The sequence below is a fragment of the Pezoporus occidentalis genome, unplaced genomic scaffold (assembly GCF_034315485.1).
Source record: "Pezoporus occidentalis ecotype Australia unplaced genomic scaffold, CSIRO_AGI_Poc_V1 ctg45, whole genome shotgun sequence".
In the NCBI taxonomy this organism is placed as follows: Eukaryota; Metazoa; Chordata; class Aves; order Psittaciformes; family Psittacidae; genus Pezoporus; species Pezoporus occidentalis.
Genome location: NW_026915780.1, coordinates 3,348,951 through 3,366,912, shown reverse-complemented (window position 1 = coordinate 3,366,912; position 17,962 = coordinate 3,348,951). Strand labels below are relative to the sequence as shown.

General features: G+C 41.2%; 1 protein-coding gene across 1 annotated transcript in view; it reads right to left on the bottom strand.

The window, feature by feature from the left end:
- Positions 1-17,962, bottom strand: part of ADAM12 (ADAM metallopeptidase domain 12) — a 187,251-nt gene that overhangs the window by 38,090 nt on the left and 131,199 nt on the right. The window contains exon 11 of the mRNA XM_062635218.1: positions 14,556-14,704. Coding sequence (XP_062491202.1) covers positions 14,556-14,704 — 149 coding nt within the window. The remainder of the gene's footprint in view (positions 1-14,555; positions 14,705-17,962) is intronic.

Genomic DNA, 17,962 nt, shown 5'->3' with positions numbered 1-17,962 from the left:
GAATAACAAGAAAGCACAAGCACAGAAACAGTCACTGCCCCAGAAAATTATAGTGTTAAGAGATCAGACAGCGAAAGCATCCAGTGGAAAGAGTGGCTACTGATTCATGCAAGGTAATACAGGAGATCAGCTACAGACCTAGCACCAATACCACCACCGAGGCTGGTGTGCCATGATTGCCACCACTGTCTTTCCCATTGCTCCATCTGGAAAATGCCTGGAGGCACACTGACAGGAGGTCTTTGCTCTATTCCAAACCCTACCACTGTGTTGGAGCTATACCTTGGGAAAGCCATCTGAAGAGAAACTCCCTTAGTTCCACCAAACCATGTCTACCTACATCCTCAGCAACCTAAATGTTTAGTACCTTGGACCTATCTCCTCCTTGTTCCTCCATCATAAACTAACATATTTTGCTGTTTTTCAAGAGGCTTCAGTGAAGCTGTAACACCATCAATGCTTCTGGCAATTCTCTATGCATTGAACAGGATAAACTGCAAGTTCACAATATCTTGAAAACTAACATTTTTGTTATTATGATTATCACTATCCAATCTCAGTGTTTTTTTTCTTCTTCAAGAACTGTAGGACTTTTATAAAGTAACTGCCTGCTCTCTCTAAAACGTTGGTACATATACACACATACATTATATGTATGTATAAATTATATATCTATTTATAGGGTTCATTTATTCCAGTTCATGTTGCAACCTGATTATTCAGCATTATGGTAATGTTTATACAGAGCTTTTTACCAAAAGGCCCTGAAGTGTTCTACAATTATTCACTCAATTAAAATGCACAACAGCCCCAAAGAGCTCTATTAGGTACCACCAGGCCCTCTTCCCTGGGGTAATATGATAATTGGAGATTATATTAATTTTAAAAGGGCATTTTGTTTTTCTGGAGCATACTTATTGAAACAATTGTTGACTACCTCATTTCCAAAGGTGCAGAAAACTGGGAATGGGCTTTTCCTGGAATGCATGAAAAACCAAGCCTGAAAGGCTATATCTGGAAATAACTAAGGCATAAACTGCTTTTTAGGACATGAAGGTACTCAAAGACAAGAGGGGTGCTGAGTCCCAGGCCTCTGAGTCAGTAATTCCACTACTCAAGTGCCTGAATTTCCAACACATTCCATGACACCTTGTCTGAACTGAACATCACAGCATCTATTTGTGTCTGTCTTGACCCTAGGACCCTCAGAGATTCACACATAGCAATACTTACTCTCCTTAGTCCCCATAATTCTTGATTTTTGGCTACATACTGGCTCACAACTGGAGACAAAGAAAGCAAATCAGAACCTTCTACTTGAGGCAGAAGATGTGAGTTTGAGCTCCCTTTTGATCAGACTCTACAGAATGACTTGTGCGCAAATGTGTATGTAGGTTTCTGTTGCATACGCCAGGTCTTCTACACAGGACCCTAAAAATAGGGGGTTTGTAACTTAAAAAATAGAGGTAGGGCTGCTTTTGTTAATTCAGGTATAAGTGATTTTTCAATGGAAAAAAGTCAGCAGTAAAGAGAGTAACACAAGAATAAACCTCCAGAAGGGGGAAGCTCAAGCGACATGAATGTTTCTAGGCCCAGTGAGGTGTTGAATTCAAGGAGCTATGACAATTCTCCAGCCTCCTCTAACACCTGATCTAATTGACATAATTCTTTCCCACTAAAAAGCATCCCTCTTGGATTTAACCTTCTAGACATTATGACTGCTCTCCATCTCCTGAGAACAACTTCTTATAGTCTCCTAAACCATGTGAGCCTAGAATAAAACTGAATTTGTTATGATGACATTTTTTGACACTTTAGCTATTCTGTACAGCATTTATGTCAATGAATTAGTAAGCATAAAGAACCTCACAGAATTAGGTATTAAGCAGGAGGTAAAACCCAGTTTCCTTTGATATTGAAATAGGTGTTCAAATACTACAGCCTCCTTTGTGTATCAAGTTCTGTCATTACACATTACTTCATACACCTCATGTTTCAATAGCAATTGTTTAAAATCAGACAAGTGCCATAATATGGAAAGGCTTTTTAATGTCTTATTGAAACAATGTCTTCCTTTATAAGCATTTTGAGGGGGAAAGACACAAATGCAATTTTAAAGCAGATCCCACAAGCACAATAAAGGGAGACACTAAAGGTAACATGCAGGTTGTCTCCCACCCCAAGCTTTTGGAAATGGCAAACATCCAGGACAACTGGGAGGACGGGGTAAACTGAAGGTTCCTTTGGAACCTTCCTGGAAGATGTGGAGGCTTGTAAGCAGCACATAATAGAGCTTTGTACAAGACATCAGTCCCAGAACTGATGTGGCACACCTTTTTCTGCAGTATTAGAAGGATTTAGAGTGGTTACATATATACATATATATATGTAAAGTATTGAAATAGGAAGTTTGCTTCCAAAGGCAGTAGATGCCCGACAACTCATTTTCTAGCCTATTTTTCACTCTCTTGCTCCTTTTTTATAGTTGTAATCCCTAGAGCATCAATAAAGTAGAGCACGGAATTGGGCCATGTAGTTCTATGTGACATCAAAGCTCTTGCTGTCTGAGTTCGTGGTCAGTGATTTAAAAACAAGCCTAGATTTCTCCTCCAGCTTTTGCCATGTTCACTACGTGGCAGATTTTACACATCCAATAAATAACTGTGGATATATCACCCTAGTGGTTAATTTAATTGATGTGCAGTGGCAATGGCTTGTTGTGCTACAATGAAATTTCCAGGATTATTGAAAAGAAAATCTTTCCAAGTAAATGATTACGCTTCACACACAAATGCTTTAGGTTCATTTTAATATCGCCCTGGGGTGCTGCAGACTCCCAGAATGCATTCAAGTAATCTGGCTTCAGGTGTCTAGATCGGATTGTCATAGCCCAGGCTGAGATTTGACCTCTCCTATTACACTGAAGGTGAAGATTTAACTACCTGAAGTATTCAAAACGGCAGATTTATAATAATGAATGTGGGACTTGAGGGAAGGAAAATGCTTTCTGCAAAGGAACAACACTTAATGGCTTTATACAGTATCCACGGTCATGGCTTGATGTTTCTGCAGTCACAAAATTGCCAAATAAAACATTATTAGCAGTTACTTCTACTTTGACAAATGTACAGCCAGAGAAGTTTTTGCTTGTTGAGAGGCCTTTTGTGACTTTCTTTTCTGCGTTCTGGGGGTGAAGCGATACTGAACCAATTTATCAATGCTGACAGTATTCTGACTCTATGCTGGAGCTATCTGCATTGCAAAAGCTCTATGGGAATTGAACTCAGACAACTGTTCTTCCTGTTGGAAACCAGACAGCCAAGGGAAGTAGCTATAATCAGTTTGAATTTGCCTCTGGCTCATCTTTTGCTCTGTTTCCTTTTAGACCACTACCTCATTAATAAAAATTTGCTGGATTGCTGAGAGTTCAAGTTTCACAATCTACTACTTAGAATTTGAGGTTAATCCAATGCTGACTACAGTAAAAGTGAAAAAGCACCACATAGCAGAGGGAGGGATGAAAAGGCCAGGTCAGGTTTGGTCCCAGACTAAAGAAAAGCAGGGCAGCAGGCGCACAGTGCCTGCCAGCAATGAAGGAAACTGTGGATAAGAAGCACAACCAGAACGGCCTGTGTTTAAATTTGTCACACAAAACACAACGCCCTCAGCACTCCCAAACAAATAAGGAGGAATGGTCCATCTTCTTGTTCAAAATACCTTGCTGAAGATCAGCTTCCTTCTGATTTCTGCTTAGATAAAAGGCACTTTTTGACCTGGCTTGAAATACTTGGGCAGCGCTACATCATGATGACACTTCATTTGGTTCCCAACATGATTTTACAATCAGCTTAGGCAGTTGTATTCTGATTTTCTCCCTTGAAAAACCATGAACAGAAGCAGATTGGGAGAAAAATAATCTGGGAAGTCAGTTTTGAGAGGATCATTTTATGGAAAGTGTGTTTGGGTGAGGGACAAAGCAAAATAAGTTCTCAGAAACAGAAGCAGACCAAACAAAAGGGAATATCAAACCCAAATTGTAGCACAGAAAAATCAACCCATGCTATTTATTTATGGACATTTCCCCCTTCAAACTGCTGTCTTGCCTGTGTATAATCCTAAACACAACTCATGTTATACTGCACCCTAAAGAACGGAAGACGCATACACAGTTATTCCTCCCAGGCAGTGCGATCAGTGTGACCAGCTTGATTTAAAAGACCTGTTATGCTGTGGGTACTTGGCCTCAGCAGATGGATGAGCCTGAACATCAGGTGAGCAGATCAAACAACAGCAAGTTAAGGGAAGAGGACTCTAAGGAGGACTAAACCCCACTGGGAAGAGCCCAGGCCAGGGAGAAGAGATTTGGCCCTCTGGCCAAAGCTTGTGAAGAAGTTGCCCATTGGGGAAAGCAGTGAGACAAGCCATAAGAGAATGAAAGGTATGGAAACAGCAGTCAGTGAAATGTGGGTGCTAGAGAAAAACATCTGAGCCCTGCAAACCTGGAAATAACATACTCCTGGGGCACAGGCTTGCGCTGATTTCACTCAACATCTGTGCTACCTGGTCTCCTCATAAATCAGGGCTTTGAGACAGGAGTATCTAACTTGCAAGCAGCATGGCTCAGTTTTTATTTTCTTCTTTAGAAGATCCAAAGGAAAGATAAATGAGGCAGAACAGTGCCAGAAATCAGACTGCATTTCCCCCCCGCAGCATTTCCACCTTCCCTTCTTCTGCTACAAGATAAGCACTGGGAAAAAAAGAGTTTATCCCGTATCACCTACATCACCTCAGACAAATGAAAGTAGAATTCTTTCAAACAACATTCATAAGCATAAAAATGACAATGAATCACTTTCTAGCTTCCCTTTTTCATTCACAGGAGTGAAAGGCTTCTGAGAAACATAAAGGAATCCATAGGTATCCTGATGAAATCCTGACCTTATTGAAGTCCATAGGAGCTTTCCTACCAACTTGGAGGTAGCCTGGGTTTCACATGTAGTGTTGGTCACCTGCCAGGAGAATACTACTGACAAAGACAAATGCAACTTCCATGCTATGTTAGAAGCAGCCAGAAAGGCTCCCTAGGACACCAAAGTTATTTCACCTCTTATTTTCAGTGCCTTTACAGTAAAATAGGCAGTTGCTTACCTTAATCTCACCACTGGAGCTGTGCCATTCAGTTTTAAATGCTGTTATGGAGCCTACCTGCATTCTGCCATGAGAATCCCACAATAAATGTGTCTGGGACTTTGTAATATGCTTTGACATTAGAAGAGAAAAAGAATGACTTTGCAGGAAGCAATTGTTGGGGTAAAATGGACATCTTCCCTCTCTGAATTTTAAACATTTTGCGCATCTATCCCAGGCACAAAAGACTGTGATTCCCATGACAACTGTGGCAAATGCAGCTGTAGGCATCATTTAATTACAGTGATTCAGCCTTCCAAGTCAACATCAATTCCTTAAAGTGCTTCAGGCCATACAACACATGTTCAAAAAGGAGCGTTCATGTGACTGTAAGGATATGCCCTTTAAGGTATGTTTCCATTTATACTCTCCGAATTTGGAATTCATTAACAGTAATTAAAACTGGACATTGTGTGCTTAATTCTCCATGCACTGCACTACAGATTTACCCCTGCAGGTTGAAAAGGTTTTTTGATGAAACAGAAAGCTAAGATAGAGGGAAACGTCCTTATATGATTTGTTCTCATGGGTCATGGCAACAGCAGTAGTGCAGGAGAAAAATGCCCCTTACAGAGCTGTATTTTCTGTGGATATTATACCAACAAGACAAAACGCAGCTGAGCTCTCAGGTACCAGCACCCCAGTCAGTAAAACTGTACCCATTCTGGATACATCACATAGTAGAAACCACGACATGTCCTTAAGTATCTGCTATAAATAATCACACCCAAAATAAAATGTGTTTTCATTTGAGAAGTAACCTCTCTCCTTGTCAGCTTCACTTATGGAAAATGCATACTGTAAATCCGTATGGCTTCTCCTCTGGAATCCACCAGAAAAGCCAAATATTTGCACTTCTAACAGCGCATCTACTGAAATGTGAAAGACTAAATTCAACCAAAAAGCAATACCTATTCTTTTAAAGGCCTGCCCTGTACTCTCTGTGCTAATTGTTAACAGTGACCCACTCCTGCAAAAGGCTGGGGAAACGTGCAACGTATTTCAACCAACACCACTAATTCTTCAACGCAGATCTCATTTACCACAACAATTAAATCTATCTGCAATGTATGGAAATTATTAACAGCAAGGAATGCCAAATGCACTGCAGACGTGGGGCTACTTGGAGTGGAGGGAAAGACTGACATAAATCTATTCTGCAATCTCAAGGCTGTTTCCTACGAAAGGAAGGACCAGAATGCAATGTGCTAAATTACTAGGGCATAGGGATATGTTGCTTAAGGTTTTTAAGCAGCGGTTGCACTGCTGGCACACCAGCCCTTGCTTTGTCACAAGTAATTTATTACATCAGTATATCAACTTTATTAAAAAAAGGGAAAGGCAACAAAGGAGCCTGTCTTTGTGCAGAGCTCAGGCTGGTTGGGAAACAGAAACGGCTTCAGAGTTTAATTAGAAGCTGTTTACATCTTAGAGATAATTTCATTTTCTTCAAACTGTAACAGAGGTAATTCCAGAGGGCTCTGCTGACTCCACACTTCAATGGCTCGAAGCTGCCAGACCGAAAAATGCAAAGTGAGGTCTGCACAGCTGAAAACAAACTGAGAAGGGTCAGGAAATACTGTGCTAACTAATAACGGTTTGATTAGCTAATGTTTAACAGCTACAGGATGCTGCGAGATGTCTCGAAAGAAGGAAAGAGAGCCAGTGAGTAAATTCAAGCGTCCTTCCCCACACTGTATTTCTGACCTGTGTCCCATTTCTAGCTTTTTATATTATTTTTAACCTTTTTTTTTTTTTCAGTTTTTAAAATTACTATGGTTTTCCTTTTTCATCTTGTGAAGTGTTGGAATAATTGTTTTTCACTTCAAGTTGTTTTGGTACCAAAGCAGAGGTGCTGTATTCATGGCATACCTGGCTGTCTCCTGAAGCTAGTGTGCTGGAAACCTCTGTATGGTGTATGCTTTCATAGCCTGGTTCTGTAGATTCCAGTTCAGAGTCTGAGTAACCAAAACCAAGGTGACCTTATATCCTGTTTCCTTGAGATCGTTTTTCAAGGAGAAATGTGATTGAAACTAATACTTAATACAATAAATGACACATGTGGTTAGTGATTTCCTAGCTTGCCCTTAATAGATTTTAACTATGTTTTATTTATTTAACTACATGTTTATAATGAACTTGATTGTATTTTGTTCTTGTTTAAACCCCAAAATCAAACAAAAGCAGATGACAAAATAACACAGCTCCCCACAAAAGCTTTTGAGAGCCAACTCTATTGAGCAAAACAGTTCTCCAGGAGACATCAGGCACCCATCTATCATGCAAATGTATACTTATGCATTACAAAATCAACATTACTGTTACTAGCCTTCTTTTGATGTGTAGTCCTAAATCCCATTAACAGTAATGGGTGATACAGGAGGGAAGAAAAGACCATCAGCACCATCAAAGGACATCAGATGTATAACACACTTTAATGATAGGGTGTTCTTCCTCCAGACCCTGATTTTGGTGGTGAAAGCAGAAGAAGACTCTGCTGAGCATCTCCTCACCCTGACCCAACCCAGCTGTTCACAGTCATCCCAGCTACATCTGGATAACTGTAAACCTCAACTGCCAGGCAGATCAGTAAATAATCCTATCAGTATACGTTCTGCACCCACAAGCCTTGGTTTAACTTGGATAATTTTCATCGTCTGAATTACCACGTAGCCCCACAAAACACTACTTCAGTTCACCACTAAGTAAACTGCAGCACAGGAACAAGCCAGGTTGGGGTTTCAATCCACAGGCCAATTTCCCTGCCCCAAGCCTATATTTCATGGTATGGGTGTAACGTGATAATCACAAATATCAGGTGGCTTTTGGATAGACACCCTGTACCCAGACTCACTAATTCACATACCTGTTACCTACCATTTAACTTGAATAGAGACAATAAATACCTAATCCAAGTTGTGACACCTCAGTGGCTCTGGGGAGCATTTCCAGAAGCACCCTTAGATCCCAGCAGCTGGGGGAAGAGGGAGCATGCTGATTGCTGGACTCCTGAGATAGCAGCTACATGTGCTAAACCTTCTGCTAACCCTGCCTCTACACTGACTATGAACACTGAAGAAACCTTGGAGTACCGAAGAGTTTAAATCAGGGAGTTTACACTAGGAAAATCAGGAAGCAAAACAAAGTAAGACCTTCAACAATGTGAAACAAGCATTAACGGGGTGAGAGGGAAGAGGAGAAAGCAAATGAGTAGCTATTTCAGATGCCTCTGATAATATACTTGGTAGCACAGGGGGCTGTCAAACAATTTTTGTTTGCCAGCAGAAAGTGATGCTCTGAGTGACACAAGCTAAAGTGTAACGCACCTCCCCTTGGCCACTGAAGTTAACGCATGAAAAGGAAGCATCAAAATGTAACTGCTTCTCCCTTATGGGAAAGCTGCCTTTCAAGGACAGCTTCCTCTCCCGGATCACACAGCACTACACTTTCAAAACAGTTCAGAATTGGCCTGTAACATGCAACAAAGACCAAATGTTTCCTAACCTATCCTTGGATGCGTGAGCCACTTGGACCAGCTCATCACCAGTGGGGCAAAAGGGAATGTTCACATTTATGATGTCTTCTGTGCAATTCATGGTCTTGCTGTCACATTTTAGCTACTCATAGACATCTGGTAATATTACACAGGAAAAAAGTCTATGGTTCTACCTAAATATTTTATTTAGCCTTAATTGTAACTAATGCACTCAGTGTTCAGTGCAGAATACCTAATTATTCCTAGAGGGAATTCAAATGTAGTATGTACCAATGCTCTTTCTCAGTGGTACCTGCAAGAAGCCCACCTGATGGTCCTTCCCATCTTTAGTGTTTCCCCATTTCTCCCCAGCAGTACTTAGACCAAGTCAATCAGTTTAATCTGGGACTGTCACTCAGTTGACTCTTAATAGATTGTGTTTTGCCCTCATTCACATTCACAGATATGCAGCTTCCCATTGGCTAATTCTGACATAATGGATTTAATTTCACTTAAAAACATACTGCCAACAGTGGGTGGGGTTTGGATTGGTTAAAAAGTCTTCAAATTTTAACAGTAAAGGAACCAGTATTTTTTTAGGTAAGATTTTTATTACATGCTCTTTCTTTGTTCCTAATTATTTGCCTCCCTCATACCCTGCTTCTCAGTAATTAAAGTGAAATTATGTACTGAAAGGCAATTACTCAATATTAGCTCTTATTTTCCACAGAGAGGCAAAAATCCTCTAAAGTGATGCTCAGTAACGGAGAGGTTAAAGAACTGATTTCAGTTCCACGTCTCCTTTTTCTTCTCTTATGATCACTACACCAAACCTGGTCCCCTGGTTGGAGCAGAGCCCCAGAGTGTTCTGCAGCATGGGCAAAACACAGGTATCTCCACCAGCATGAAGTCAAAGAGTCCCATTTCAAGTTCCATGTCCCTGTAACATATGAAGTCATAAATGATAGAACCCCAGCCTGAGTCAGTTTGGAAAGGACCCGAAGATCATCCGGTTCCAGCCCCCTGCCATGGGCAGGGACACCTTCCACTAGAGCAGCTTGCTCCAAGCCCCTGTGTCCAACCTGGCCTTGAACACTGCCAGAGATGCTGCTTCCTTGTTTATGTTACTGCGTGGCACCAACTAGCTTTCTGCCCCTGAGCTTTGTGCCTCCAGTGGGATGCAAACCAGCATATGCATTGGAACGACTAGAACAGAAAAATTCCAGGTCAAACTCCAAGCTGGTTCCTTTTTTCATGTGTAGTTTCAGTGCAATGGGGCAAATGGGGTCTGCTGAAGCGGTGTGTAAAACCCCCCTGTGATTCATAGCTGTGAAGACAGCTTTTAGGCTATGGTTAAAGCATGCACCTTTCCAGGTCAATAAAATGTTATTACTTCTCACAATACATGGTTGGCAAAAGAAATGGGGTATGGGCAATACGATAGACCTGGAGAAACGTCTCTGCCATTCTCACAGCCAGGTGCAAAGGGGACTGGAGGAGACACTACAAAGCAGCCCTCTTCCTGTCATCCTCTTTTAAATCCTCATGGTGAAAAACCTGCTTCTGTCTATGGGAGTGCAAAGAGAGACAAAACCAACGGGTCCATCCTAGGAGCCTGCCTGGCATCTCAATTAACCAGGATGATTCAGCAACAAGGAAGGAACCTGGTTAGTGCAACACACTTCTGTGAAAGAAGCTTTCATTATAGCAAGTCATGGGACTCAGCAAAGGGATGGAAACGGCAGTAGGATCAGCTTCTGATGGTAAAACTTGATGTCCTTAGTGGGTTCCTGGTCTCTCATTAACACCTAAACTAGTGTGTGTGTGTGGGATGGAAGGGCATCAAGGAGTACTTTCTGTAAGAGGGAAGGAAGAACGTGTTTCCAGGATGCTCAGCTTCCCTGATGACAAGCTAACTGTGTAAGTCATCTATATATAAACTAGAAAAGCATGTTATTGGCAAGGACACGCACATGTGGGTGAGGTGAAGTATAAACCCTTGGGTTTACAAGAGGGGAAAAGACTGACTGCAAAGATTTTGCTTCCCTTAAGGCTGGCAAGAAATTTCAAGCCTGTATGAACTCCTCAGCTTTCAACTACTTTGGGGAAACTCAGACCAATTTCAACCCCACATTGAGATGTCTGTGCTCAATTCTGATGAAGGAGCACGTAGAAAGTGCATTTCCAAAGTGACTAAACAAATAAGCACTGCTAACGGGCATAATTTTGCTCTGCAGTTGATGCCAAATTCTACTTTTAGTTGCAGTGGTATAAATCTAGACTAATGCCTTGGGTTTCACCAGAACTCTTCAGTATTTATCTAGCTGTCAGGAAGAGTATTTTCACTCCCAAGAGTAGAAACTTTCAGGGTGATACTTGGAAAACAAGTGGAATATGGAAACGGCCTCACTGGCTCAGCCTCCTGCTTTAGCTGTTGGATACTGTGATCTCAGTAAAGAGATTTGCAAGTCTCTTTAAGAATCCTTATATCCTTCGTTTTCACTTGGAACAGTCTATGGTCAAAACAATTGGAAAGAACTGCAGGAATATCATTAAAACATATGGATATGAAAGGGAACAATGTGTTAATATTAAATATTTCCTCATTGATCCTATCTTTATGGCAAATACCCAAACTTCTGCATTATGTGATTTCCATAGCAGATATTTGAATCTCTAAAAAGCCTGGAGTGCCACAGTTTTGGGGGTTTTATATGCTTAATTCTATGCTATAGAAAATGTGTTTTCCCAATGTAGAGGATCTTTAAGGCATTTGTAGCTCACACACAAGTGGTATACATCTTGTTGGCATTTTTAAGAGTAAAACCAATAAGAAGCTCATTAAAGGATAGAACCAACAGAGTTTAAATTCCACACTGATCCCTGGAGATTCTTTCTACCAAGAAGTAATTTCCAAGCCCTCTTCAAAGAATGAAACATAAGAACTGAAGGAAATGGCAATAATTAATGAAATCACTTTTAAGTAAAAAGCCTTAAAACATTCCTTTTTGCTGCACAACCACACGAATGACTCCAAAGTGACATTTACAGAGGCCTTCCTGCTATAACCTAGATATTTCCTATTAGATGTCAGATAAAGACTTTTCAGGGGCTTGGGCTTTTTGCACCAGCTACAGGCAAAAGCTTTTGCTTTCTTGAACTTATTAAATCTACCTTAAACCAACAGAAATTAGAAGTGCACAAAGTGAGTGCCAATGAATACACTGAAAGGGCAGGCTATCTCTCTAAATGTTTGTGCCTACCCTGGGATGTCCTTTGGTTTTGCTATTCCAAGAGTACATTTCAGGTAGCGAATATTCACTTGGCCTTCCCTTAACAGACATGTACTTCCAGAGCCAAAATCTCTTCAGTTCCTTGACTAGTGGTGCTCTGAGGAATACTGCTATTGGTCAGGTGTTGGGTAAATATTCAAAGTATTAATTTTTAATTGGTAAAATGCAGTTTAGCTTCAGGCATAAAGAATTCTCACAGAATGCTTGTTATAGATCAACAACACAGTATGAAGGTAAAGCCCGAGGCTAGAAACCTGATGTTAAAATTTCCATTTATAAATCAATAATAAGTGCAAACAAACCAGCAAATTCAGTCCTGGGAATGCCACAGCTCCTCCTCAGGCACAAGTTTTATACAAAGTTTGGTAAAAATCCAAAGGGAGCATAAGGAAGAAGTTCTTTCCTGTGAGGGTGGTGAGGCACTGGAATGGGTTGCCCAGGGAGGTTGTGAATGCTCCATCCCTGGCAGTGTTCAAGACCAGGTTGGACAGAGCCTTGGGTGCCATGGTTTAGTGTGAGGTGTCCCTGCCCATGGCAGGGGGTTGGAACTGGATGATCTTAAGGTCCTTTCCAACCCGAACTATTCTATGATTCCAAAGCTGAAGTGAACCTGATGGCCCCCTCCCCAGACTGCCCAACCTATGGGGTGCTGGGGTTGCTGAAGGAAGCACAGCCTCTAGGTTATAAGACACTACAGAAACCCCAACATGAAGTGAGCTGAGCCACTTGGAGCTGCATCTGAGGAACATGCTGAGCTGCTACAACTTTGATCTGTAAGGTCCCTTTCAACCCAAACCATTCTAGGATTCAATGATGATTCTATGTCTGGCACACCCAGCACAGAGGAAGTTTCAGATACACCCAAAGGACTCTGGTGCAGGAGACAGAAGCAGGGAAGAGCTATCCAATCTCACATTAAAGACATCTTCACAAGTTGAGTTCAGGAAGTGTCCAGACATTTCTGTCCTGAGAGCACCTTCTCTATTTAGTTCCTGAAATGCAGTAACTGGATGCCCAACCAGTAACTCAGCTGAGATGACTAAAGCTGTCTCACATCTGTCTGGAGCTCAGAGCCTAAGCCTGTCTGCCCACTCCTTACCAGCTCTCACATCACCTCACCTCAGAACCCTATTTCCAACCTTAGCTGGTTTTCAGTGTGCAGCCAAGCCCTGATGTGCTGCAGAATGCAATTCCATGTGGATATTTACTACCTATTGTTTCAGAAGAGCCCAGTTATTTTTCTTTTCCCCAGTGTAGAAGTCACTCTCATTCTCCTCCACACACACACATCTCTCTTTGGTTTGTCTCTTAACTTGCTGTGCTTGGTCTCTGGCCAGGATCCCTTTCTCTGCCTTGAAGGAGGGTGACAGCATGCCTTTGAAGAAACGCCAAGGCTGCTGTTAGGCTGACCAGCAGGGAGAAATCCTGCCCAACGCTCCCTGGCCTCTCCCACATTGCTGTTCTCCTTTCCCAGAAACATGCCTTCTCGGAGAAGGCAGAGGTTGAGCTGATCGCAATTCCCAGAAGAGATTTTTAAGCAACAGATGAAATTTAAGCACACACAGAGAATGCTGGAGCTGGAAGAGACATCACAAGATCATCCAGACCGTCCTCTTGCCCTGAGACAAATCCAGCTGTACCTACAGGACACTGCTGACACATATTTGTCCCACTGGCTCTTCCCCGCTTCCAGTCACAGGCAGGAACATTTCTGCAGGCAGTCCAGCCCAGCACATCACTTTCCATCACAAAGCTTTGGTGAACCTACTGTCTCCTACTTCACTTTAATCCTATCCATTCCTGTCTGAATATGGACACGGAGAACTCAGTCATTCATATATCATTCAGTTTCTACCAGCACTTTACAACACAGAGAAGCAAGCTGCAACTAGTTACCCTGGTCATGGTGACTGTACTTTTTGTGTCTAAAAACCCACTGTGCTTCTCTACTGGCATAGTGCCTTTATCATCAGTAATGGGCCCGCACGGACACAGGGTTTATTTTCCATGGTGTCTTATATCTTTTCTTGGAAGATCTCCCTCTGGCCACTGAACTGCCTTAACCCCACTGACCTTACAGATTTAATTTGCTCCTTCTAAAACTGCTACATAATTATAACAGAGGGTGAAATGCAAAAGTTTGTGCAAAACTAAAAACCTTCTCTGCACAAGACAAAGGCTTTACAGAGAGTCTAAGAATGCATTTCCTCCGTTACTTTATTTCCTATTCATCTTAGTCTTGGCCTTGGGATGCGGCTTCCTATTATGACTGATACTCAGTTGGCAAGACGAGAAAAGGTGAAATTCCCATTCCATACTTGCAATGCAGCTTTGTGGAACTTTCCTTGTTTGTAATTAACCAGTTGCTTACAGCATTTTTGCCTCTCATGCTGCTAACGTAGAAACACAAAGGTACAATGGTACATGCTGTGCTCTGACAACAAGTTTAATTGTTTCACCTCAAGGGGGATAACTGCGAGATTTGACAGACATTGAAAAGGCTTTTTAGTTTTTACCTTTAAAATGTTCCTGAAACATGAAATGAAAGAAAACTTTTTCCACTCCAACTGTGATGTCCCAGTGTTTTCCCTCGCACTTACCCAGTAGAGGGGTTCATGATGCAACCCCCTTTATCCGTAGATGCTTTGCAGTTACAGCCCCTCTCCAATGTATCATGATTCATCCCAAAGTTGTGTCCCAGTTCATGAGCCAGTGTGACAGCTGCACCTAGAGGGTTTTCTGAGTGATCCTTGAAAACACCAAAAGAACTAGTCAAATCCACATGTGAAAACGCCTCAGAACACACATTCCCCCTCTAAAGTCCTATTTCTTATACTTTGAATGTTTTATCACCTCAGCAGCTGTAGTTGCACTGCTGTTAAATAGACCCAGTTTAAGATTCATCCACATATACCAAGTGCAGCATGGGAACTTCAGGACAGCCTGTCTGTCGTGGCCACCCCGATTGCCCAGCACACAGAATCATAGAATGAACTAGGTTGGTAAAGACCGTTAAGATCACCAAGTCCAACCATTATCCCAGGACTACCAAGTCCACCACTAAATCACATCACTAAGGGCCTTGTCTGTGTTGGACACTTGAGACCATTGGGCAGCTTTGAACATCTGGGCCATCTCTTTATTTAGGGCTTAAAATTCTCCTGTTCAATAAATACCCCAAACTCCCAAGACAAGGCAGTAACAGAAAACAGTCACCCAGCTGTGGAGCGTTGGAAAAGGTGATCATTTGTGGGTGAGGATTAGTGTGATGAGGGAGATGTGAGAAGATCCTTCATATCAGTGCAGCAAGAGATTTCACTCGGTCTCTTTATTATTCTCCAGACTCTCTCTTTAATATCAGAAAGTCCAAAACTTCACAAGCCTTGTAAGAAAAGCCAAGTACCTTTGGAAACCTCCTTTTCACAAGGAAAGGATAAAGCAAGTAAAAATCTTTGATGGTCTTTTATTAACACCTATGAATATTCTAAATTCTCCAAGTATCAAATTGAAATATTAACATTAATCCTCGTTGAAGTGCTGATTTTTGGGACAATTATTTCTGAGCAATTGACTGCATGATCTCATTACAGGCTGATGTTTTGGCTTAACCACAAGTAAGAGACCTTTCCACATCGATCATTTTCCTTAAGGGGAAAAAAAATCCACTGTACTCACAGGAAAGCTTTCCCTAAAGGCATAAACATGGAATACAAATGCATGATCCACTATTTGTCAGTCAGTAAATGGAATGACTATGTACTGCTGCCTGCTCTAAAAGCATATATGAACATATTCAGTTTAAATAACTCTTCCAGTATCAACTAAGCCAACCTTCAGACTAAAAATAACTGAAAGACAAAACTGTCTAACACATTAGCTATATACTAATGAAGCCCTTAATACATGACTTGGGGTAGATTTAAGAGCTTCTTCTTTCATCTGTCTGTGCTAATGTCTTTAATAAATCATTTCCTAAACAGAAAACAAAATCAAAAAGAGAATGCAGTCATACTGAAACCAAGAACTACTCCTTCTGCATTGGGAATAAACTCGAAAGAATTTTGTCCTTTAAGAAAGGATCTCTTTTTAGCTTTACCTGAACTTTAAACTTTTAAGATACAAATCTTGTGACAGGCAGTTTGTTTGCAGTTATATCCTAAAATGCCTGTTTGCTGAAAGAAGCTGTGCAACCTGTCCTAGTAAAAGAAACAAGAGTAAATCTATGCAGCAAGATAAGCTGTAATAATCAAGGAAATACATAGTTCTGCATAATGACTACCTATGGAGATGTCTTGTATAGATACTAGTCACAGATTGGTATATGATATGTTTGTACTCATAGTAATTGATGAAATACTTAGAGAATTCAATGAAATTGAGAGCGCAGCCTCTCATTCAACTGGAAACAAATCCAGGACCAAAGATAAAGAAAACAATGAAATAATTCCGTATAATTTACCAGTGACACATTGGAGTGATGCCTTGAAATTAGGGGTATGCGGTCAAGACAGAAACTCCTCTAAACACTGGGCTACCTAGACTCAACAAACTGAGCTCAGTTCTTTACTTTGCCAGTACCTCTTGTACTAGCTGAGCAGAGAATGTCTATATCTGAACACCCCTGAAGATGGCAATTAAAAATAAAACCAAGAATTCACACAGTCCACTCCAAAACTAGAGCAATAAACGCTCTGAAATGTAATTTGGGTCTTGACTAGGCAAACAATTATTGCAGCCCATGCGGTTCTCATTACTTGCTCAGATCCCCTTGGAATGCAATTTTATCAGTTTCTAGAGAGGGTTTTTAAAACAAGGAATGTGATGTCTCAGCAAAAGAGGTTATTTGAAGACAGCATAAATGAAGATTATAAAAACAAACAGTGACATGTCCCATTTGATACTGAGACCATTTAAGTATCACAAGGACTGAAGAAACGAATAGTAACATGACTTTGATTTATCCCACCAGGGTCTTTTAAAGTTAACTTGAGCAGTAAAAGTCATTACCAAACAGTTTCACAACCACTGAATAAGCAACCATCTACTGTTAAGCCATTATAAGCTGTTGCACAAAACATGCAGCTGCTTTCAGCTGAACTCTGCTCCATTCCACTGAGATTCAGATCAAATTGTAAATAATAAAATACTATCACCTACAGCTAGAACAGGCAAATGCCCCAATCCTGGTGATTCCCATGCAGGCAGGAACAAGTTTCTTAAACCATATTTTTATTTCATTTAAGCAAAATATAAATGCCACAGTTCCACACTTCTCATTTAGCCTAACTTCCCATGAGCGGTAACACTACATTGCAGTAACATTTTGCTTTTAAATCCGTGAATTCAGTGGGTAGCCTTTTGAAACAGAAGAACGAAGACTGAATCATGTGTCGAAGACTTGCTTTAACATCAGCTTCTGTTCCGTCTTTCTACTACACGACAGAACCATCACAGTAAAATAAAACTAGAATGCTCTTGATACACCAAAAGCTTTTCATACTCAGATACTTCTCTCCCTGCTTTGAGTTCCTCTTAAAACTAGTGAGAGACAGGATGTCACCTACCACTGAGAGAATTCAGCCCTACAGAACAGTAGAGAGGGGCAGGCTCTCAGGGAGGCATGACAAGAGGAATTTGGATCATATGGTAGAGCTGACCAACTGCAAAGTCAACCAGGAAAATCAGATCATACAAGGATGACTACAGTTGCTGTATTCAAATGCTAGTTCTCATGCAATTTGTTCATTGCCTCTTTCAGTGTGTAGAAACCTTTTGGTATTGAGCGTTCAGGGTGGGATGGGCAAGAGGGTGACTGAGTTATAAGGATTACCAAATGTTCAGTTGCCCAGCGTTGAGACATTTGAGCACTATAGCCTCCAGGTTATTCTTCCATGTGTGCACCTTCAAGTTTAGAGCTTTCTTTTGTGCATACTGATATATAGAAAACCCTTTTTTATGTACCCCTGAATCAGCCTTTATTGACTTGGGGGAGGGAAAGGGGAGCTGC